This window comes from Mesitornis unicolor, unplaced genomic scaffold, assembly GCF_000695765.1.
Source record: "Mesitornis unicolor isolate BGI_N332 unplaced genomic scaffold, ASM69576v1 scaffold25619, whole genome shotgun sequence".
Classification (NCBI taxonomy): domain Eukaryota; kingdom Metazoa; phylum Chordata; class Aves; order Mesitornithiformes; family Mesitornithidae; genus Mesitornis; species Mesitornis unicolor.
In genome coordinates, this window is record NW_010209674.1 from 1 (window position 1) to 25,102 (window position 25,102).

At 41.7% G+C, this 25,102-nt stretch overlaps 1 protein-coding gene across 1 annotated transcript; it reads right to left on the reverse strand.

The window, feature by feature from the left end:
• Nucleotides 1-594: 594 nt before the first annotated feature.
• LOC104547305 (neogenin-like) lies at nt 595-23,392 on the reverse strand (the record flags this gene model as incomplete). The annotated part of the gene is made up of 11 exons (XM_010192932.1): nt 595-858; nt 4,290-4,513; nt 5,639-5,734; nt 6,509-6,703; nt 10,309-10,419; nt 11,580-11,724; nt 12,554-12,603; nt 16,747-16,885; nt 17,898-18,046; nt 18,627-18,781; nt 23,173-23,392. Coding segments are annotated over 11 exons (1,748 nt in total), but the record flags the coding sequence as incomplete, so codon positions are not given.
• Between the last annotated feature and the right edge of the window lie 1,710 nt (nt 23,393-25,102).

Sequence of the window (25,102 nt, forward strand, 5' to 3'; positions counted from 1 at the left end):
TAAGTACCTCAGCCTTTTCCTCATCCACAGTCACATCTACTAGAGGGTCATTTGGATCAGCTCTCTTTTGTCCTTACAGTTCATACAAGGGGAAACCTAAGCAAAGTATGCAGTAAATTTAATTGCACAAAGATCATTTAACACTGCAGGAGAAAAAGAGGTAATGAAGGAAAGGTCCTGGACCTCGCAGCTCCTGGGTGGGCCCAAGTTCCTCCCGGCAGCACCGCAATGGCAACTGCTGCTGAAGAAAGGGAATGCAGGGCTGGTTTGGATGTCTTAATTCCTACTGGGATTTCTTTTTTTTTTTAATTTATTTGCCTCATGCATTTCCTCACTCTTTAATAACTATCATCATAATTTTAATTATTATTTGCTAAGATATTTTCTTTGTATTTGCTATGAAAATGCTATTTCTGAGATGTTTCAAGTGTACGCTTCTTTATTCTCCCCTGTCCGCTAAGCGTGGTACATTATTCATTACTCCTCTGTAATTTGATGTAAATTTTTTCCCATGCAATCACCCCTTTGAATTTTGAAGTATGTTGTTGGTTTTTTAATCACAATTTCTGACTAATCTATAAAGAAAAGAAGCCCCTAGCAAGTATTCACGAGCTTAATAATTTTAAATCCACGCTTTCCCTCCTCCAGCATTCTGGCAGACGTGACTTTATTCGCCTCATCAGGAACGTCGGCCCCTCCGGCCAGCCACGGAGCAGTACCTAATTCAAAAGTTGTCCCGTGTGCCGTCATACTCCAAGTACTTGACCTTCGACCTTTAGTCACCATCACCGAGAATTCATACAAGGTATTTGGTTTTAACCCCGTCACTAAATAGCTCAAAGTGGTCGCATTTGCAGTCTGAAAGAAAAACAAAGAGTCAGTAACTTCTGAACAGAAGGCCATCCGTCACCAGCTTTTAAACACCTTTGTCTCAGGTAAGCGTTTAAAACATTTTAGCATCCCTACATTTTCATAACCACACTCATTAATTCCGTAACATTTTTGCTCTGTCATGCAAATTCATTAATCAAGTCGCAATGCGCAACTGTTTTATCCTAAACTAGAAATTCTTTCTGCAATCAGCAAGAGCATTTAATAGCAGTCAATTATGGTGGTTTTTTGTATTGTTTTGTTTTTTTTTTTTTAAAAAAGCAATACAAGGTCCAGGGCACACTTGTCATGCAGCAGGCTAAACTGCTGTCTACTTGGGGGGTTTAATTTACAGCATTTCATTAACTGATCTGGCGAGGGAAAACAGTGAAGCACGGCTAACAGTAACAGCCCTCCTTGAAATCTGTACCTGCCTTCCAAATTCCTGCCAGAATTTTCAGTAAATATTTAACATGCTTTACAAAAAAAAAAAAAAATCAACTGAAAGTGCAGGTGCTGAGAGACTTGAAGATAATGAAGCTTTATTAATAGGTAGATCTTTTTCAGAAGAAAATGGTTATCTAGGATCACAGGCTGAAACAACACATGGGTTGTAGTGTGATTTGTAACTCAGCCATTTCGGTAGAATTTTTGACCTTTACATTAAATTTCTGATATTTGTTATGCATGACTTGAACATAAGCACAAAGTACTTGAGACCTATGGAAAAAAATGATGTATCTACATACATGTATATCCCTTACCTTGACCTACAGCAATGTGAACACAGAATCAAAGGGTCAGTTGTTTCAGTTTTTGACAGGGTCATAGAAAAACTGTATTAATAACTATCGCCTTCAGAAAACAACTGTTTTCAGCTAATTCTTTTTCAAGGAAAATGCCATCTTTGTTCCTTGAAGACTATGAATAATATAGTCCAAATTCAGAAAAAAAAGAGCCTTTATATCTCAAATATCAATGCCAGCTTTCTTTTAGCTCTGAGCTGCAGTCACGTGTGGCAACTGGAGTCCTTATTACAGGTTAAAGTTGTATTTTTCATCTATGGCTTTGAGACTTGGTATCTTCCAGTTTCACTGCACATCGCACTGAATGTGAATGACACACAAAACGCTAAACGGAGTGTTAGAATTCTCCGCTTCCTTCATTTTTTAACACCACTTACTGTTTTTAAGAACACAACTTATCCCGTGACACAAAACCCTTCCAAAGTATTACCCTGTAAAATTTATTTTCCTTTTATATGGTCCTAAAAGATCCAAGTTAAGAATTAATACTTCAGCTTACGCTTGAGAGGGCAATGATAAATCACAGGTAGCCCCCGTGAGTGGGACGACTCTGCTCCCCCAACAAAGATCCTTTGCAAAACGCTCTCTGATCCACACTACACAGTTCAAAGCGCAGTGGAGTATTTTAACTTCAGGAACCGGATCACATCTGTTGTGGTGTTTACATGCTCTAGATTGACAGAACTCCTCTACAAATTGAGGAAAAATAAGGCTCCTTAAGGTGGAACCTCTTAACTTGTATTTGAAGCATGCAGCCTCTTTAAGAGTTTGACAGTGTCAGCATAGAAGGGGAGAGCAAATGGAAAAAATATTAATAAAATACATCAACATCCAATTTACTGACGAGAGGGATGGATGAAACAACACCGTGGTGATGTAGCTTTGGGTACTTGCAAGCTGACACAAAGATAACGTTTCTGCGTGCAAGGCTGCGTACCAGAGAAGCTCCGATGCAACTGGGCCAACAGACTCAAAACAAGCAGTAAATAACAAAGCTGCTCGAGGTGGCCATAAGGAATGATAGACTACCTCATAGTCAATAAAGGTACCAAAGACCTGCCTGAAATAAGGCAGCAGATTGAACAGCGTCGCTTAAGAGAGGTTTTGTCTTTCCTAAAATTAGCAGTTGTTGCAGTCCAACATAGTACACAATTCAGGACTGAAACAAATAATAAAAGAAAATGAGAATATGAGTTCTCCAAACATCATGCCTTAAAAATTATTAGAGCTAATGTTCTCAAACTTATGTTCTTTCAGGCAAATGCTTCTTACAATGAGTAATTTGAACTATATTCCATCCTTACATATTATGTTGGACCACGACAAAATTTCTTGACCGCTGGCCGCCAGCACTGAGAAGGTGGAAGTGTTTAATTTACCACTGGGGGTGGGTTTTTCAAGCACTAAACTAATGAAACTGCAGCATTGTATAAATCACTCCCCAGACATCCTTTGCATGTGGCTCAAGAATGTGGGTTCATAAATGACTTGCCTTTAGAGGAAGAACACACATATATACATCTTTTCATTTCAATTAGGAAAAAATCTGGTTTATAACAAGATTGCTCCGTGAGAGCATAAAGGGAGCTCCACTAGCTGCATATTATAACAACCATTTCCTTTGAGTCTCCTTTCAAATGGGAAATTTGCAGTCAGCATTTTTGAGGCCTCCAGATAACTCTGATGTATTACTTTTTTTTTTTTAAAAAAAGAAAGAAATCCAACCAACCAACTAAAAAAATCCAAACCAATAAACTGAATCCCAAATCTAGCCTCCAAATCAAAACAGTGGGTGAAAACCAAGGAAGGCAGGGATATCACAAAGTTATTGTTACATATATTGCCCCCATTCAGTTCACTATCAACTTCGTATGAGCAAAAAAAGTTGTAAAAGGAAACGTAAAACCATCAGGGTAAACATTTTCCCTGCATGACTCACCCCACAAATTCAGATTCTTCTGCTAACTGAAGAGAAGCCATGAGGAACATGGACCTTGTTAATACATTACCGGCTCCTCTAAAGGTAAGCCCACGTCTATCACACAAAGCCATCGCATTAAGGGTAACGCCAAAAGGATCAAACTGTCACTGTGTCCTTGTTCCACAGCAGAACGGAATTCTGGGAGCCTTCCTTCCCTCAGCCAGCTCTTCCCTTCACTCACACACAGAACCGTCTCCACTCGTACACACACACACGCCACGAACACCACAGAACCAACTGCTTCCACTAAACCTACAAGAATCTTTGCAGCCATATCTTTTCACTTAACCCTGACTTGACTAGAGAATCAACGAATCATTTGGTTGGAAAAGACCTTTAAGATCAAGACCAACCATAACCTGTCCACCAATACACCATGTCTCTCAGCACCTCATCTCCCCATCTTTTAAATCCCTCCAGGGATGGGGACTCCACCACTGCCCTGGGCAGCCCCTTCCAGTGCCTGATAACCCCCACAGTGAAGCAATTTTTCCCAACATCCAATCTAAACCTCCGTGGCACAACTTGAGGTGATTTCCTCTCGTCCTATTTGCTTGTTACATGGGAGAAGAGGCCACGAAACTTCTCACTGCAGTACTGCAGCTGTGTTAGTGTTGTTGAAACTCCGATACCTTGTACTTCGTATTTGCGGGAATATTTGTTTTCCAGCGAACTGTGTAGTAGCGAGCATCCGTGATCTTCTGGTTCTTTGGCAGAGAGTTGTCTGCCCAAGTGATCCGTATGGTGTCGTGACTCAGGATGGAAGCCTGAACTCCCACTGGTGGCATCATGGGAGACGGATCTGGCACTGGAGTGTATGGAGCATTAATAACAAACAAATCAACCTCGGAAGTGTCTAGGGAATTGATGGGTAAAAAGTTGTGTATTATAATTAAAAAGGGAGAAGGTGGCATTTTAATGTCAACAAAAAACAAAAAAGGAGAAATGCAGGGTAGTACAATGAAATGAAAGGTGAGAAATGGAGAAAAAGAGAGAAAAGCCAGAGTTAATAGGTGACATAAGACTGGCCAATAAAATCACTCTTCATCGTTTTCCTTTAAGACAGTAAGACAACATATACATGCTAATATATGCATGCATATATATATATATCTCCCTGATTGTATTAGTGTTCAGCACATTTAGCCACAGCCTAGGAACCCCAAAGACACAGTAATTTTAACTTGGACTTTATTTGCCTCAGAATGTCCAGAAAACAATGAGTAGGAAAAAGATCTAGATGGGTACGTGCCACTTCATAAAAATTAGACGGGAGTCCCATCATCTTTTAACTAATGTTAATGGCAATCAAGTTCCAAGTATCATAAAAAATTTCAGTAACTGAAGAAACTGCAATTTGCTGTAGAATCTGTAAGAATTCCTGCTCTTCAGAAGACTAAAACAAACAGGTGTTAACATCTGCACAAAGTAACTGATGTCAACAGTCTAGCAAGGAGCACAGTGAACATCAGCACAGTAATAGCTCACTTGCAAACATTTCTCTGCTTAAAATTTTTCATTACTCTATTACAAGATTAAAAAAAAAAAAACTTGTTTAGTGTAAGTGACTGCAGATTAAGACTTAATAAAAAATGCAGGCATCGTATTCAAAACCTCAGTGTAAAAGAAAAAGGAAAAAAAATAATCTATACTTGTCCATGAAAATCAGAATTCAGGCAATGGCTCTAGGACTGCACTCACCCAATGTGTGCTAACGTAATGGGAACTTTTTGAATAAGATCATCTACGAGTAGTTGAAAAGTAAGTTTTGTGATTTAAAAATGAAACCAATTTTAGGTAATTTAATGAACAAATGAAGCAGGTGAAGCAATCACCACGACAGTACGGCCAATCAGTTACAGAAACGGAGCGTACTGGCACTGAAAGCCAACGCTCCTGCATCGCCCATCGCCCGTGCAGCTGCTCGGTGTGGTAACAACGTTGGCTGTGCAGAACGTAAAGATCAGCAGCTTGCCCTTACCTGAGTGAGGCCGGGTCACTGCGCTCTCGTAGAGAGGGATCCCTTCGCCGACGTTGTTAAACGCTTTCAGAGTTATGACATAGTGGGAGCTTGGGTCTAAAGAGGAAAAAAATCCAACCTCTTTTTAGTGCAAACTGTCAGTGAATCCTGTTTTCTGCTTCTCCATGTTCTCTTTGGTCAGTGTTTTATTTTTTAAACTGAAATGCATGAAATAATTAAACTAAACCTGAACTGAGAAGGTCTCATCACAGAACTTCTTTTAGCGTTCAACAGCTCTCATACGGCAAGTCTATAATTACAGCAAACCTACCTTCAGTACGGTCAAAATAGCAGTGAGGAAAAACATTTCAAAATGGACCCTTTAAGTTGGTCTGCTATAATATTATCCAAAACTCCAATCTTATGAACCTTCCTCATCGTTTGCAATCCTAGTATTTACTTTGCTTTCAGGTATTTTACCTACCACAGAGAATTCTGTGGAGGAGCGATTCTATATTTTTCTTTTTATGTAGACTCCACCGTATCTTGGTAACATTTTAGTATCTTTTTTGCCCAAAGCCACCTGCTCCGCAGCTCCAGAAGGAGATTAAGGGAATGCTGCTCAGCATGAAAGTTTTTGTCATAAAAAGCACTGTGCTTCAAGCTCGGTGAATCCAGGGTTTTGGGGTATTTTTTATTCCTCCATCATCAGAAAATTTAGTTTATTTGAAATATATCAACAGTTATGCATCCGGTGTAGAATCTGAATACAGAAAAATACCTTCTGAAAAACCTGCTTGTAGTTTTATTTATTTATAATCCCATAATTAGTAAACAGTACCATAAATGAAAAGTAAACTTGAGGCACTGATGTTAGTTGGCTTTCCTTACCTAAGTTTTCAATGGTGTAGTATCTCTGCTTGTAGTCCACCTTGATGGTCTGCGCGTGAGGGCTGCCAACGCCGTATCCTATCGCGTAGCCTCTCACCACAATGTTCTGGTTCTCAGGTGGAGTCCAGCTTACGACGATACTGGTGACAAGCGGACGGACGTGTAAGGAACTGGGAACTTCAGGAACACGAGTTTCTGTTAAAGAAAAACGATGCATCTCAAGGATTTCTCTTGAATACAGGTAATTACGCGAGGAGCTATTTGACCTAGTGAGGTCAAATGCAACGCTTCTACTCTGAAGTGAGTATGCCCCAAAGGAAAGGGCTTTAGTCTACGAGAGAGAGCAGTGAATAGGCAGAAGAAAACTCCCATAGTTTCATATATTAATTTATTTTAATTGATCCTCTTTAAATAAAGGACAGTTGTACTGAAGAAGAGCATCAGATCTGCTTCAAGGCAGACTTTTTTGATGTTTGTGCATGCTCTTTCCAATTTGTAATTTTTGAAAATATGCATTAAATTTATCACATCCTTCCCCTCCACAAAGCCATGTACTTTCAGTTCCATCATATTACTTACTTGTGTGCATTAATAGAAGTATATTGAAAACACATTGATGATCAAAGAAAGGTTCCTGAGCTGCTTGTAGGATTAAATAAAATATTCCAAAGCTCTAACAGTCGTCAGTAAACCATCTATTGCACGTGCTGCAAAGGTTTGTTGTGACTTGTCCTACGCTGTCGCCGTTTAAATCCCCGAGTCTCTTCTACATAATTCACTGAACATATGCAGAGACTACACAACCACACCACAAGATCAAAAAGTACCCGTAGAGTCCACATCAAATGTTCAAACCCCAGCCCCAAGAGCAACACAAACCTAATCGCAACCCAAAGGGGAGGTGGGATGTGGAAGGACTTCCACAATGTCACTGTAATCCCCTAATACTTTTACTAAAAGGTTTTTTTCCCCACTGTTGATTAGACCCTAAAAGCAATCTAAAAGCCCCACCATACCTACTGGTGTTGTATCCTTAACTCCTCAAAAATGAAATTAATATTTGTCAGGCCACTGGAGCCTGCCGCACATTGGCAGATTTTAAATAATTCTCTGCAATATAAAGCTGAGTTCTCCACTCTAAAATAAAATCAGTACAAAGAGTTCTGCTTCCTGCAGGGATTTCATTTTAATGAAACATGCTGCATTTATCTAAAAACATTTAATAAAGCACCCCAAGAGGATTATTTGGATCATAATATGCCATTGGCCTGCTAGCCCAGGGAGTTGATGGTCTCCAGCTGACACAGCTGATCAATTAAAGTCCACAACTATTAAATACAGAAAAGCTACAGAGCTGCAGTACAAGAGATGACATTTCCAACTGCACAGAAGTTAGTGCAGTGGGGATAAACTCTGTACAGCTGCTTAACACCTCTTGCATCTGCGCTCCTGGTGGGACTTGCACCAACTCTGCAAAATTCCACAGCTCAGCTCACGCTGAATTGCAACAGCTCGGCTCCCGTTTACACTGATGACACTATACAGGGAATTATTTCTATTTAAATTCAAAAAGCAGCCACGGAATAGAAAGGAATTATGCCTTCCATATCTACTAAACCTGAGAAATTAAAGATTAGCTGTAAATACATTTGCATGGTATTAAAATTATCCACATGAGCTTACTAAAGAAAGAAGAGCAAATAATATATATCATCTTTCTAGTACGCAGATACACAAATACCTCATACGTGTATACAGAGTGATATGAATACTACATTAACTGTGCCTACAGCCTTAACTGTGAATCTTTATTTATCGTAAAGAATATGCATAAAGAAAGTTAGATTTCCTGCAAAGACTGCAACGGTCCTATTTGAAAACTAAATTAAAATTATAAAGTCCGCACAGAAGGAACGGGTTCTTTTCTTCTCCCCTCCTTCTGCCCTATTTAAATCTCATCCTGATGCTATCCTCTGGCAAAGTGCTGTTAAGTCCAATGCAAAAGCAGAGCACATTTTCATTACCATGCGTAGTGCTGCCTATTTACAGAGCTCTGTTTGGGTTTGGGGAGCCAGGGGTTTCTCCCTGCTGCACGGTGGTGTCATACCCAGTTAGAGGAAGACAGACACAGAGACAAAAGCAATTTCAACTCTAAAAAGTCACTTTATGTAACTGCAAAACTGAACTCCACCATTAACACTGGGGTTTGTGCTGCTCTTTATTAAGTAATGGAAAGCATGCAAGGAGAGGACAAGCATTAAGCTGAGCATCAACTTTGCATAACACAAAGACTGAAGTGTGGGCTCTCGAGGGCTTTCATCAGCCACCTGTTGAAGCAAACATTGAAGCTCTTCATTATTCTTGTCTTCCAGCTGCCCTTGTAACTGGACCTCAACCACACGGATGTGAGACCTGACTGGGTCCTGCAGCATTATGCCACGACAACCCTCCAGCTACTTTAAGAAAGCCAAGAGGGAGCCTGGCCTGCAACCAGCATAAGGTAACTCATGTGCCACTGTTCTAACCGACCACTTTTCGGCTACAGGAACAGCCCATCCAGAATCACCAGCTCCATGGAGGCAGTTCCAAAGAGATTCCCCCCAGCCAACCTTTTAAAAATAGCACTTTTTTTTAATTGCTCTTCTATGCTGGGAGATGCTCACAAGTTTGCTAGTTTGAATTCTGCAAGAACCAGGTTCCCACTTGCACATTATCCTAAAGTAGTAAACACCAAACATCTGGAACAACTATCAAAGGACAAAATTACTCACAGAACATTTTCTACTTTTGTTGTTAACACTGGAAAAACCCAAAATGTTAACACGGTTCTGTACAGTGCATATCATGAATCTATGGCTTTGGTGGAAAAGATTTCATTTCCGATGGAAGATATGGTCCACACTAGTCTACCAGTACTGAAAGTAGAATCAATCTCCTTTTTCTTCTGGAAAAAATAACAATTACTGGGGGTCAAATGTTCTCTTCAGAAAAAGACTGATTAAAAAAATATGAAAAAAGAAAAAGGAAAAGAAAGAGGGAAAAGAGGGAAAAGAGGGAAAAGAGGGAAAAGAGGGAAAAGAGGGAAAAGAGGGAAAAGAGGGAAAAGAGGGAAAAGAGGGAAAAGAGGGAAAAGAGGGAAAAGAGGGAAAAGAGGGAAAAGAGGGAAAAGAGGGAAAAGAGGGAAAAGAGGGAAAAGAGGGAAAAGAGGGAAAAGAGGGAAAAGAGGGAAAAGAGGGAAAAGAGGGAAAAGAGGGAAAAGAGGGAAAAGAGGGAAAAGAGGGAAAAGAGGGAAAAGAGGGAAAAGAGGGAAAAGAGGGAAAAGAGGGAAAAGAGGGAAAAGAGGGAAAAGAGGGAAAAGAGGGAAAAGAGGGAAAAGAGGGAAAAGAGGGAAAAGAGGGAAAAGAGGAAAAAGAGGAAAAAGAGGAAAAAGAGGAAAAAGAGGAAAAAGAGGAAAAAGAGAAAAAAGAGAAAAAAGAGAAAAAAGAGAAAAAAGAGAAAAAAGAGAAAAAAGAGAAAAAAGAGAAAAGGCTCGGGAAAGATATTTTAAGAAAAAAATCATAGTGCACGTAGGAGCAGAGTTTAATTTCAAGCCATTTTACTCATCTGGCAAGAATTTGATGTTAAAATGGAAATTAATTTCACTTAATCATAAATAGAGCACATTGCACAATTAGAATACAGTAAAATCAATTCAAAACAATTGGGTTTGCCTGTAAAAAGGGCAGTCAAACCATAGTGTGCCCTGCCTGCAAATTCTAATGGTTTTGATGTCACAAATACGGTCGAACTTCTGATCTCACCATCCAGATCACTCTCAAATGTCTCTGCTGATACCCAGTCCGTGGCTGGGCCAGTGCCGTTCACAGTCAGGGCTGCCACTCGGAAGCTGTATTCTGTGCCTCGCTCCAGACCTAAGGAACAAGAAGCACCCAAGATATCAACCCAGGACGGATTATCTCACACCAACTGGGGTGTGACAGCTACGCTGGGACACTATGCACTGGCCCCACGTGCTGCTGGCAGACCCCGCGAGGGACTGTTTGCAGCCAGTTGTAATTTCTGGCTATTCGTTAGCTTTAAATACAGAACCACCCACATTTATAACTAAACACTGATGCAGACTGTAGACAGCAAGTGAGCAAACTGCGCAAACAGTTTGTTTACTGCACGTAAGAGTGTATAATCACTAATCAAAGCAGTACGAAAACGCACTCAAAACTGGGTAGATGGAACACAGGCTTTGTTGCTGGCAAAAAGATATTTTAGTTACAGGCACATAGCAAATCCTACTCTGAGAAAACTGAAACAGAGTCACAGCAGGATCTCTGACTTCAAAACATCTTGTTAAAAAGTGTATATTCGTTTCTAGAAAGGCACAATTTCTTCTCTTCTGACCAACCGTTCATTTACAGAGGTTTAAAAAATGAGTAATATGTAGTCCTGCTCCTGTTCTCACATACTGTTTATTTTTGCTATACAAAACTCTAGTTCTGGTAACAATACATAATTTAGGCTAAGTAATGTACTAAGCTGGATTTTTTGAAGTGTACAAAATAAAGAGGGGATGTCCATGCCAGAAAGAAGGGAAAAGGCTGATGGCAGTGGATCCAGGTGGGATGATTTGTGTGCACAGCGCCTCTGAGCTGGGCCTGTCGGTGAGCATCGCATGACAGAGCGTGCACCCACGCGTTACCACCACGGAAGAGGTGAGACTGCCCAGTGCCCACTCGACTGCATTTCTCTGCCATCCTTCTCCAGACTTACTTCTGGCATTCGGTGCTGAGCTCACTGTATGTGCCCATTTTCTCCACATAACCTTATGCTTTTTAGAAAGGTTTGAAAGGATTCATCCAGTCCGCTTAGCAAAATTAGGGCTAAAAAAACAGGTCACAAGACTTTGGCTGCCACTAGCCAGCCCACGCTGCCTCATAACCTACGAACACTTAATTTATGTGTCTTCATTTTTAATCCCAAGGCAAGAACCCTACATAAACATGTTTCTGAGTCTCAGTCCAATAGCGGCACCTAAACCCCTCCTTTTGATAACAAATGCTTGCAAATAAGAGCTCACCTTCAATCAGCTGGAAGAGCTGGGTTCCACCAATGCTCTCCGTCACATCGCTCTTGCGGGACACCTTACGGTAGCGAATCTTGTATCCAGTGATTTGCCCGCTCTGTGTCCCTGCAGGAGGGGGCTGCCAGTGCAGCATGATGCTCTGTGGAAGGCAGAAGGTCATCACAAAGCCATCGCCTCCCACGCAGCCAGAGACACCACTCTAGCGCTACTTCACGAAGCACAAGATAAAACACATGCGTACGGGAAAGACTGCATTTTCGTATTGTAAACCATAGGCTAGCCGTAAAAAGCAGAAACTCTTATGATTGCGCAGCAGCCCAGGTCATATAGTGCCTGTAGAAGTGCACCTCAAAGGGTTTCAGTCCTGTTAGACCTTCTGATTCCAATTTCACAAATAGCCCCTTGGGCTTCCCTCTCATTTTCTCCGGGTTATCCTGAAATATGGTTTATTTGAGGATCTATCTTTAAGAAGTGATATTTTCTCTAAAGGGTGCAAGTTACCTGAACTGCAGTTTATGTGCAGGAAGTTGTTTATTTTTAGTCACGCAGGTTGTAGAAAAAGATATTTGGAAAAGAGTTTTGAAAATGCTTTTTAAAAAACCTCCAATCAATCACTAAAGTCATAATGACCAAGGACACAATTTCCTCTTTTAAAGTGCCTGGGCGTGCACGCGTGGGCACACACATGGTACACAACAGTTAATCAACAGGAACACATTCAAGCTCTGGTGCTTCAGGCTTTTGTGCCTGATTAAGCCTATTTCATTATTAGCCTCCAAGCTTTGGTAGACTGTCACTGGCTTTGGACTGGAGTTTCTATCGCTTAAAGCCCCACATTCAGATACTCTTCTCTTGGGCAATTCACACACAAATAGCTGAAAAGCAGCAGGGTAGAAAAGAGACCCAAAGCTGCTCTAAATCGGGGTTGATCCAAGACTCACCAGCCACTCAAAATCTCCACATCTTACCTTGGAATTGCGCACCTCCAGCGTGAGATTCTGCGGTGGAGCACTGGGGACTGGAAACAGTAAAGGAATTACAACTCCCAAGTTTCCATATACTGCATCAAATACTGTATTTCCATATGAAACTGCTCCCTGCTATCACTCATTATGAAAGTACAAACCATTGTGGTTAGAGACATTATAGAAAGTAACTATGAAATTCTACCAGAGGTACTGTATGACTGGCTTAGGAAGTTTATGTGTTTTCAGCACAAAGAATGAACTCAATTTTTATTCAGGTTTTCACTTATCACAGGTTTCTACCAAAAAAAAAAAAAAAGTCTTGTATATAAAGGTACTTCCCATAAACTCATAAGAAAAAAGATCACGTTCAGTACTTTTCAAAATCACATCTTTAATTTACATTCTGGGAACCCACAGTTACAATTCTGGCCATGGTTTTTGTTACTGTGATTTTCTGTAACAGGGAAACCTCAGAGTGAACACGTCCCTGCGAGACTGAAGAGGTGAAGCACATCACAAAGACACTTTCTGCTTTCAAACTTCTCCTCTTTGTTGGTTCTTTACAAGCTGGAGCAACTTGCTGGCCACCACAGTGAAAGTCCATTAGACAAAAAGGCAACCTAAGAGAGAAAGCGAGCCCAAGGCAATTCTTGTTGCAGGCAGCACTTCAAACTCGCAAAGGTTATCTCAAAGGCAGAGATAAGGGTTCCCTGGCAGGAAGGGGAGGCTCCAGCAAAGCATAAGGCCAGGGAAGTAGCACAACAGGGCTAAAGATCCTTTGGGCCTGAATAATGGGTTTTTCCAGATAACTCACACCAGCCAAAACAATACCTGAGAAAACACTCCTGAGTGCATAAAGCGAAAGGTGCCCTGCGCTAAGTGAGAGGTACGCTGGGGTGTGCTTAAACAAACACCCCTCTCCCGCTGTCTCACAGCAGAAACGGAGACAGCGAGGGTTTGGTTTTCCTTCTCTCTTTGCCACTGAAATGAGTCTGAAGTCACCAGACGTAGGGATTAAGTCCTTCAACAGGCAAGAACACAGGTTAAGGGGAGGAAATGAAATAAAGCTCTGCTTTTTTTGCTGTTTGTTTTATGCAGCTGGAGCCTACTTTCAGAACAACCTTAAAAAAAAGTCACGGGTTTCACAAGGAGTGATTAATAATTAATGTGTACGTTGCAAGCTTGGTGACAGAAAGACAATCAGTGGCACACAGGAGAGGATTTACACACATGTAAATATGTTCACATGCGCCTATCTCACCATGCGCAGTTTGTTTTATGTCAAAGCAAGCTTGGACTCGGACCAGATGAAGAAGTTAAGCAGGCCAACAGGGCAGGAAAGGTATGGCCTAGTCTGGAACGTTGTACAGCAACGTGATTAATAATTAATGTGTACGTTGCAAGCTTGGTGACAGAAAGACAGATGAAGAAGTTAAGCAGGCCAACAGGGCAGGAAAGGTATGGCCTAGTCTGGAACGTTGTACAGCAACTACCCAGGCAGGAGAACCCCGACACGCTGATGGTTCAGCCTGCAAGGACGAGTTGGTGTGGGAAATGCCCCCGTCAGGGTGCGATGCAGAGATGACATTTTCAGACGCAATATGTGATTGCCTCCTACAGATGAGGGAGACCACGAATCCTTACAAGCAGCACATAAACCTTGGCTCGGACTGTAATACCTGAAGAGCTATGCTGCAACAAACCACCATAACATACCTCAGTGAGAAGCTAAAACCTACATAAAAACATGAAAGCTCATTAAACACAAGCTAAAGGAAGCTTAAGAGTGAATTCACTGCAGGAACCATGGAGATTCCTTACAGACACCACAATAAGACAACATGAGAAGAAAATATGCATCTTTCATCTGGAAAGATTTGCGATATTGAAGGGGAGAACAGCATGGTTAAGCAGCTGGGTTATCGGATTCTAAGAAGCAAGACGACATCCTTCAGAAAGCTGTAGAAAATGGATTTCAGTAGATTTAATGTCAAAACATAAGCTGGGTCAGAAAGAGCTTCAGGAAAACCTGAAAATGACATTACAACTAACCATAAATTCTTCTTCAAACAAATAAGGAGCTGGAAGTGCTTCAGAGAACTGCAGAGATAGCAAATTGTCAGGTATGACAGAAAAAGATAAGGCCGCCCAACCAACTGCTTTGCGTTTTGCTGTGTGGAAGGGAGAGGAGAGGTTTCCATGACACCCTGTACAAGGGATTCCAGGATCTCCCGCACTGGAGGGTCAACAGAAAGGGTGATGGAAGGTTCAGAATGAATGGCAGCACTGCCAGGGTTGGATGCCACTCGTCCAGGACTTCTCAAGGAACTCGGGGATGAAACAGCTGCATGACTTAGAGTGGGCTGTCACCTTTCCCAGGTTACCTCGATGCTGGGAGATGGGAAATTTGATGCCAGTATTTAAATAGGTTCTGTTTTGAGAAACTACTGGAAACTTCAAGTAACGAGTCAGAAACTCATATGAGGCAAATAAACTGAATTCATAGATATGTGGAAGAATAATATGTGGTTTTCACTTTTTTAAAGGGAAATCCTGCGTCATAAACCCAATGGTGAGCTCTTAAGAAATGAAGCAACGAGGGGAAGCCCTTTTCTGAGTAAACAACTGGTTAAAAGAGAGGAAAGAGAAGGTAGGAACATACGTGGTGGGAGATGACCTGTGGAGCTCCACTGTGGTCTGTGCCGAGACCCCCGTTACTCAACACATCCCTAAGTGATGAAAAGGGGATGAGCAGTGAGATGACAGTGTCAGTACAGACAAGATCTGATGGTAAAGAACTTCAGGACATTTTGTGCCTGGATACTATAGTGACAGATGAAATTCATGGTAGATGAAGTTACACACATGGGAAAAATGATCCTACCTCTACATGCAAAACAACAGCTCTAAGCAGACCAATTCTATCCCACAAATGTCACCTCAGTGCTCAGAATGAGCCAAAAAAGCCAAGCAAATACTAGTAATTACACATATGCCTCTTCAGCAACAATTTTAGTGCCCCCTACCTCCATCTTAAAAAGCACGTAGGAGAAAAGAAACCCAGAAAAGTGTTCAGAAAAGGGCACTGAAGGTTGAAAGAGCTTCCACAAATGCAATGGTTCACCAGTTCTGTGACTACGGAATGCGGACAAGAGACGAATGAGGGTGAATATAGCACAGGTCTGTAACACGGGGAGTGGGACAGAGAGGGCTGGTGTTGCTCTTCCATGTGGCACAGCCACAGGCAATAAATGACGTCTGTTCAAATCAGACAAGTCGTGATTTTTCACGGGAAATTTATCTGTAGAATCTTTGTCCGCTTGATGTTGTGGATGATAAACACTGATGTGGGTTGAAGAGGATTCTTCCATGAGGAAGCGAAACTGAATCAGTAAATGCACAGAAGCCATCGCAGATTCAGGAAGTGCCCCAGAAACAAAGTTCTGGGCACAGACAGAACTGGGTACAATGCTCCTCTTGGCTCCTCTGATCTGCTTTTGGTCACCCTGGGGGAGAGGACTCCAGGCTAGGCTCACTTTTGGTCTGACTGTTCTTATATACAAATAAAATTCTCTATATAAAACAGGAAGTTAACATTAACTATCATTCCACAACTTCTCATGTATCTCTATTTGCTCCCACTACCTCTTTATTTGCCTTCTAGAAAATACTGTTACCACTTTCTGCTCTCATTATTATATGGAGCTGATGTAACAGTATTTGTACTGGAGTCCATACAAAGACAGGCAACATTTTCAAATACGACCACAATTAAAATAAAAACACTCCAAAAGCAAAAGTCTGCTCGGATGTAAAAATATTACAGAAAGTAAAAAATAATTTGGAGTTGTTGCCTTCAACATAATTGTATTTCTCTGCCCACTCTTAATACTTTGTAGGCTCAATAACCCATGAAATAATCTACTGATTTTGAGATGAAGGACGCCATTGTTCCATAATCAGAATATCAGATACTTTTGCAGGTACAGTAATTTTCCTTTACCCAATTTGGAAAGCCTCCGGGGGGACATTCAGCACATGCAACAACCACGTTATTAATAAAACATGGCAACGGTGAACAAAAGCTGTAAAAGTCGTCCTGGTTAAAAATCTACTTAAAGGAAATTACCACAATTCCTGGAAAAAAACCCAACCCCAAAACCCAAGAAAAAAATTGGAATAAAGCAGCTTACCATCTGACAACGTTCGAACAACAACGTCTTGGGTCGAGACCCCAGGCCCGTGTTTATTGTAAGCTACCACTCGGAAGCTATACTCTGTGTACTTCTTTAATCCGGTGATGGTGTAGGAGAGTCCTCCTACATCAACATCCTGTTCGTAAAGAAATGTACATACAGGTCAAGGTCAGAATCAGGTCTGCAGTTATTACAAGTGACTTAAGCCTTCTAGTACAGTCGTATTCAAAGCTGAAAGCAGGGATGGCCCCTTTCGGTAGCACCTCCAGATCAAACCCACATGAGCTGCAAGAGAAGGTTCTAGATATTAAATTTAAATTGTAACATGGACACTGCTTCTGTAAATGAAAAGGGATCTGGCAAACTCACCCATCAGTACAAATCATTACTATGTTTTGAAACATGGGATGCAGAGGCAGAGAAGGTAGTTTTATCTGAGGAATACAACGTTCCTAGCTAAAAACTGTTGTCAAAAATGATTGTACATGCTAACAAAAACATTCTTCCCTTAGCTTCATTTTTTTTATAGCTGGAGTCCTACTCCTGTGTAATTGGATGGGAAATTAAACGTCTGGGATTAATCCTCCCAAAGCTGTGCCTATGAGCAGGTGGCAGCCTGCACTGGGTACAGAACACACTGCATTCTTCCAGTAGACAGAGAACATGTACTCAATTACACCCTCACTACTATCAATGGCTAGATCAAAGAACTAAAAAATTAAGAACAATTCAGACTAAGGATCACGCTGAAGTCAGTAATCAGCCTACTTTACTAAAATAAAAACAGCTGACCTAGAGAAACTGTGCAAAGACCCTTCACACCATCTGAACCAGCACTGTTACATGACGACACAGCCATTATTTTGAGTTTCCCTCTTCTGACATGATAGGCATCCCCAGATGCAACTTGATGCGGGAGAAAACCATCACAAAGCCATCACAAAAAACACTGGTTTAATTCCATGAGATAGACATTTCACGCTGCATTTTTAATTCTAAATATTTCTGTAATTTAGGCTGAAGGATTCAGTCTATCCAAAAAATGAACACTTGGCAAGGTGTTTTTGGAAATCTAAGGTAAAAACATAATCAAAATAAAAGGCTGTTACTGGCACTGCATGTGAAGTGGGAAGAGGCAGGGTCTGTACCTGTTCCGTGTCCTGTCCCTTCTCCATGTAGTAGAGCTTGTAGTTCTGGATTTCCCCATTACCAGAGAGTGGTGTTTCCCAGGTGACGGTAACGGAGGTGGGGGAAGCGGCATAGGCACGGATGTTGGGTGCTGGACCAGGAAGCTGAACTGAAATGTAAGCGTGAAACCCTGCTAGTCACCAAACCTCATCATGAACACCTTCAGTAGCTCCTATTTTAGTGTCAACGTCACCACTGGCCTACTCCAGCTACAAGATTTGTTCACATTTCAGCAGGTCCCATGGATTCCCTGGGGGGTGTAAAGGTGGGACCAAGCTCCTGAAGGAGATCCTGCTCCCTGGGTCAGCTTCATTTTGTCCTGAGCAATCTGACAAATCACACTTCACATTTTCTTTTGAAAGAAAGTCTTGCTTGCTTTCAAATTTTTTTCCATTTGTTTTGTGGTTTTTTTCCTTTCTCTTTCAGTCAATGACAATTTCCAAGTATTCCTCTTATAACAGAAACTTTATTTAACAAGAAATGTCTTCTCACTCCTTCTTAAGGGTGAGAATAAATCACATAAGCACACCAACAAGCCAACTTGGAAAAACATTTTGATACTGTGGTCTGCAAGTACAACTTTTAAGAGTGTCAACTTACTATGGGCAAGGTTATGAATGAGGAAAACAACAACAACAACAAAATAATCGAATGTAAAATCAAGAAGACTCAAAATATTCCCAGCTCACCCTCAGGCTGAGTTGCCACCTTCAGCGGTGCTGAGCTCTCCCCAGGGCCGTGCTTGTTCTGAGCCACCACGCGAAAGACATAAACTGTTTCTGGCATCAGGTTTTGGATGGTCACTTGGGTCTCTCCAGCCCGACTGGTGTTTTCAACACGCTCCCTTTCGGAAACAAGCATTGATCAGTTAGAGGGGTTTATGAGGGGGTGAATAAAGGAAGAGTTGCTACTAAGATGTGTCCCAGTGGAATGTATCTAATGTGGTACTGACGTGGTTATTTACACCGCGCTGACTGAACCATGTAACAATACACCAGAATTGTTGGTGACAAACCACCTCGGTTTCCTAACTTCTCTTTGAACAAAAAAATATGCTCTGAAGTGAAAAAATAAATTATACTTTACATCACAGAATTCTAAGTAGTTTCTCTGGTATTCTCGTAACAGCATGTGGTAATTCACAGTGACAGTTTATCCTACTACTCTGAAGCCAGAAGAAAAAATATTTAGGCAGCATACAGCGTCTGGCAAGATTTAAGGCAATTTTGTTAATATTGCGGGGCTGCTTTTCGTGTCTTTTTTCAAAGCAGCTGTTTGAATGCATTCTACCTCCAAACTTTACTTAGTTCCTCCCTAATATTTAGATTCTTCCACAACATCCCAGGGCTCAGACTGGCGCACACCCAGGCAGCCAGCTGTGCTTCCCACACAAGCAGTGGAGTCAACCAAAGGCGACGTCTGCCCACGGCCAGTGGCCCTCAGCAATGGGTTCCCCTCGGAGCTCACCCTGGGGATCTCAGACCGGTGGGAAGGTGCTCACCTCCAGCAACGCCGAGGAGACGGCTCCAGGCTACTGGATCCCCCAGCCTGTCCGCCGGAGCCCCAGGGAGGAGCGTTTCTCTTCAGCTCAGCAAAAAGGTTGACATTTTGCAAACTGAAAGCTGTGCTCCAGTTGGGAAAATTCACTTGATGTGCTGAGGCAACAGGAAGGATCATTGCCCCGCGCTGAGAGACCCCCAGCCATGGGGGAACCGGCTGTTCAGCCCTGCAGAAGCACACTCTTGTATTTAGTTCAGGAAACTCCCTCGGTTCTTATCAAGTTCGAGATTAGAAGATAAAATCATCGACTAAGGACAGCCTGTCTTCCCGACGCATTGCTGCCCGCATGGGGACTTTCACCGAGCTGCGTCTGGGTGACGGCACCCACCCACTGCCCTGCCCTGCAAAGGAGCTTCCACACAAATACAAAAGAAGAAATGAAAAACTTCCCCGCTGAGAAAATGAAAGGAAAATGGAGAAAATGAAAGGAAAACGTGGCCGTTCTGAACACCATTCTTCCCTTTTGTCTGCAGACACTGTTTAGCTCCACAGCAGAGGGCAGACACTTCTCAGCCTGATGATTAGCTGCTATTAAATCATTTTTAATGCAGAAGCCCAGGGAAAATTATTCCACAGTCTCCCCTTTCCTACCTTCCAGCCATTACGCTTCAGTTTAAATCATGGAAATATGATGCCAAAATCCCCTCTTTTAAAATGTATTTCTTTTTAAATCAACTCTTACGGCTGATTTAGCATAACGTGGTTGAAAACACTTTGAAATCCCTGTTGATTTCTGCATTATTACACTGTATCCATACAGAGGGAAACAATACCCTTAGTGGAACTCACCATCTATTTAAACACATTTTCTAGAATATTCTCCTTTGTGAAAGTTAAGTTAAACTGCCATTGCATGAGCAGCTTAATTTATTTCAGATTTTTTAAAATTTCCATCCTTAAATGAGCAGGAGCATTATAGTACATCGGAATGAAAAATCTTTATGAAAGAGTTTTCTTCTTTTTGCAGGGAAGAAGCTCACAGAAAAGCAAGACAACCACTAAAGAAATATCATACCCATCACCAAATGACACTGGGGAAAAAGAGAAATATTTTCCCTCACTAACTTGTCCAGTTATAGCAGCTCATGCAAAATGTTTGCTAGAAAACACATTTTCCAATGGCTCATTTCCTTTAAGACACAATGAAGATATTCAAAAACCCAGAGTAAGTGCCAACCGCTTCACAGCTGCGGAATAACCTTCGTCTCCCATTGACATGCAAAATACATCGCATTTTCTGCCTCAAGCATAAATGCACTCACTGATTTTATCTCCAAAAAAAAATCAGCAATCCAAGGTTATTATTTAAAATTACCAAAAAATCAAAATTATTTTAATGGAAACACAACATTTATCAAAAAATAGACAGACACGTCCAAGTATTGCAATTTTCAGTAATAACCGTGCCTTTCCTCCCAGCAGCATGGCACAAACACGTTGAGATTAACCTAATTAAGTGCTACATGAATCTCTCACTGATGCCCTTTCTTAGGGAGCCTTGAGCACCTTTGACGAGCTCGGACATGTTTAGGCAGGCATAACAGGTACCACACCAGATGCTCCAGATGAATAACTCTATTACCCTACAGAATATTATGACTATTCTAACCCATTCCAGTTTAATCCCCAATTAAGAGCTCTGTAAACTGGAGTTAAGGTATAAAATAGCTATAGAGTATCTACAGGTACTCCTGCAGGGTTTGAACCCTACAGTTCAAAACCAGAAATAAGCGTTTATCTGCAGGTGCAAAGTTTAAAGTTACACTTAAATACATAAAAAACAACCTGCGGGGAATTATTACAAAGTGAATGCAGTCTGTGCCAGCCACGTCGGCTGCAGAGCCTGGCAGTGAGCTCAGAGAGCCATTTTGACAGTCCAATTACACGCAATTAAACTCCATTTTCTGGGTTTGAAGCACACTAGGTTGAACTGTGGGGTTTAACATTATTTGAATGTCTCACACGTGTAATTTACCGTCTCATACCAGCAATGTGCTACCCCCACTGCTTTTCTTTTTGTGCAAATCCTGAAAGTTGAGTTCTGCCCGGGTGCTTGGTTGAAGTCTCTCAGAACTAAACCTCACTTCACCCCTCGACACATTTGAATTTTCATGCCCTTTTCAGGAGAACTGTCTTCGATTTGGAATGCCCAACGGGAGGGTGAAATAACCCCAGAACTAAACAATCCGTAAGGAAGACAGTAATTTTTATTGGATCAGATTACTTGGAGTTCTTCCAGAGGTGTGACACTAAAGCCATGAGACACCCACTTAGTTTGCACGTAATTCCCTCAATAAAACGCTCTGACATCATCACACCAACTTGTGATGTCAGAGATGTCACTGCATACACTGCAGAGTGATTTACATGCTCCTACAGCTTCCAACGTGATGACAACTCTCTACAGCCCTTCACAGACGGTTTAGAGATGTTGGCATATCCAGCTAAGCCATGTTACATGTCCTTGTTTTCATACTTCACAAGCCCAATTTAAAAGGTAAATACATCAAATACCTGGTTTGATCACTGCTCAAATCCAAGCGAGGAAGAGACAATGCTTATGTTACTGAAACGATCCAGTAACGCACGCAAAGGAAATGGTACACAGAGGCAAAAATCGAACAGTATGAGGAGATGGTGCATAAAACTTCAAACCCCAGCCAAGATACAGGATCCTGTGTAACTCAAGGAGTACAAAGCGACCATTTTATAATGCTGGGAAGGAAAGGAGGGTTGCACAGCCAAGCTTGACTTCAAAATGGTCTGATTTCCCACTGCTTAGGTGTGTGTGTGTCATTCAGTAACCAAGCAACGTTCCCACAAGGCCCAACTGGTCAAAAAGCACCAGGTAATGTCACAACAGTAAACAGAACCTCTTCTTTCCTTTTTTCTGGAGGAAGAGGCAAGAAGCAAGACTGGCTGGCAAGATCCCACCTGCTTTCCTGTCTCACTTAAAACATCCCCAGTAAGGATGATTATTACTAAAGGACGGAAGTGACACATTGTGTAATGAACTAAAACATTTGTGAGGCAAAGAAAATTTTACTCATTGCCTCATGAAAAAAATTGCTGTGAGCCTGGATGCCTATCCAGAGAATTAAGAGTGGCAACTCACCCCAAGCACTAGTGTATTTTACGTTCTTTTCAGGTTACTTTCTTAACTTGGAGTCTCAGGCTCTTGTCAGTGAGTAGAGAGAGAATATTCTCTTTGGCAATAAATCTGAGGACCAAGCTAATTTGCAATTAATTAAGCACTGCTCAAAATGACTGCTAGCTCCAACTTCTTCAAACTTATCACAACATTTTGAAACCAATTCTGAGCAGTGGATCCCATCATTAAGAAAAAGAGGTAGATTGAACTAAGCCATTGGGATAAAACATCCAAAACCCGTGAATGCTTCACATTCATGGAATTTCTATTTGCAGGGACTACTTGGGGAGAGTCAACAATTAACCAACACCTAGCACACGGTTCTCTCTAGAATCAGACTGTGTTTACAGGGTTTTAAAGCACAAGGTGACTGCTTGCTCTCAACGGTCCGTGGATTATTCGGAAGATGTTTCCGTGCCCGCTGTGGACACATCTGTTGCAGAGTCAGTGTCAGCCTTAAGCAAAACCAGCGTAAAGAAGAGCTGTGGAAAAGCATGACCCATTTTACCCACTGAGATCTTTACCTGTTTATACCTTCCTTGGTGTAGAAGATTGAATAGGTGAGGTTGTCTCCTTGAGGGTCTGATACAGGCGTTCGCCACGTCAGTCTGATGAAGCGCGTGGAGACGAGGGTGGCCACGACGTCCCGCGGGGCTGAAGGCGATGGTCCTGTTGTAGCTGGTGCTAGATGGTCATTAGTGGCACTGGTCAGTGAAGTGGGAGGTAATGTTGGGATGGCAACATCTTGTCATGTGCAAACATTGGGGAATATGAAGGGCAAACATCACCACGGTTTAAAAAAAAGAAAACAGGAAAAAAAACACAAAAGAAATAAACAAAACCACGATGGGAAACAAAAGAAAATGAACACACACAAAAAAGGCCATTAAACTGAAGGCTGACATGCAGGCCAAGGTAACTACTGGAAACTAATGGGAAGTATTAAGGACAAGGCACTGTCGAGCAAGCAGACCAAATCTCCACTGTAATGGAAGTGGCAAGGGAAGGGGAAGGGTGAGAACTGAGGATAAAATATGGCCTCGTAAGAGGACATACCAGCGGCAAACAGTATTTTCATTTCTTTGTAAACCAGAATACCAAACACCCGTAAAAAACTATTATTTATTCAAAAGCACACCCAGACCCCCTTTCCTACTTTATTTCCTTAACACGCAGAATTAATTGATACTATTCTCAATCACAAGAGGTGACAGATGGAATACACAAAATTCTCTTAAGAAGTGCAAACCCATCCAGGCTGTGCAATTAAAGACTGCAGTCGGTTCACCTGGTCACAGCTTTCCGAGCTGCTTGGGTTCTACCACTGCCTATGGGAAGCTGTGGTGACCAATCTGGTACGGCAGTGGAAACAGAGACTTTTTCCTAACTTTCACTACGGTCACTGCTTTCTTTCCTTTGATGCTTTTCCTTCCTCTTATAACATATATGACATCGTTTTACTAAGATACCAACAAGTGTAAATAACTGTTGCTTCATATTATACCAAGACTTCGTCAACTTTTCTGTGGTAAATCAAGCACGTCTTCCTGTATTAGTGGATTAAAGCTGGGCTAAATCTCCGGGATTATTGCATTAAAAGGTTGGCAAGTTAACAGCACAAGCTATAACGTACAAATTGCTGTTCTCCAAATCCTATTAAAGCAATCCATGCAGTAAATCTAACAGTAATATTCTGAGCAGCTGGACCTCAATTACCAGAGAGTATTACAGGAAGCACAATTAGTAACAAAACCCTAAAGCTCTGGATCCCCTGATTTTTTCTGGATTCTTGGCTATTTACCAAGCTCAAGCAACCCGATGACATTTTCTACATGGGAATCTATACATCCAAATACCTTTAGTCACTTATTAATTATAGAAACTAACTAAAATGGCTCAGATTTTCCCCAAAAAGAGTTCAGGACTAGTAAAGCTTCTGTTGAGAGCTGCAGCACCTCCACCTAATGGAATAGGTGGCCTTGTGCCTCCACAGACAAGGAGAAAAAACTGCACACGACAAACCTGACTGACCCAGAAACAGTTATCTGCCCTGCCAAACCCAGAGAGTACCCTCAGGCAGACACCTGCCAATGTCCCAGCTGCACCGAGAGGGTCTGCCATCCACAACCACCCCATTTTAAACCCTGACAAAGCCCTGTCAACCAAAGCATGATCTTGTGTGTAGGTCCCGAATTAGCAGAACTCTCATTTTTTCATCTTAGGCAACTACTGACAATGGTGGGAGGACAAAATAATTGCTTTTATCTGCCTTGTCGAGTGTAACAGAAGTATGTGAGCAGAACTATGAGACACTTCATTGTTTCATACAAGATACTACTGTGCACAAAGCCACAAAGACCACAGGTGTATTTCTTGGGACGGTGACCACCCCAAATAAGGTCCAGCTCCGCGGGCACACTGGCAGTGTCCTCCGTCCCTTCCCATGTGCCTGTT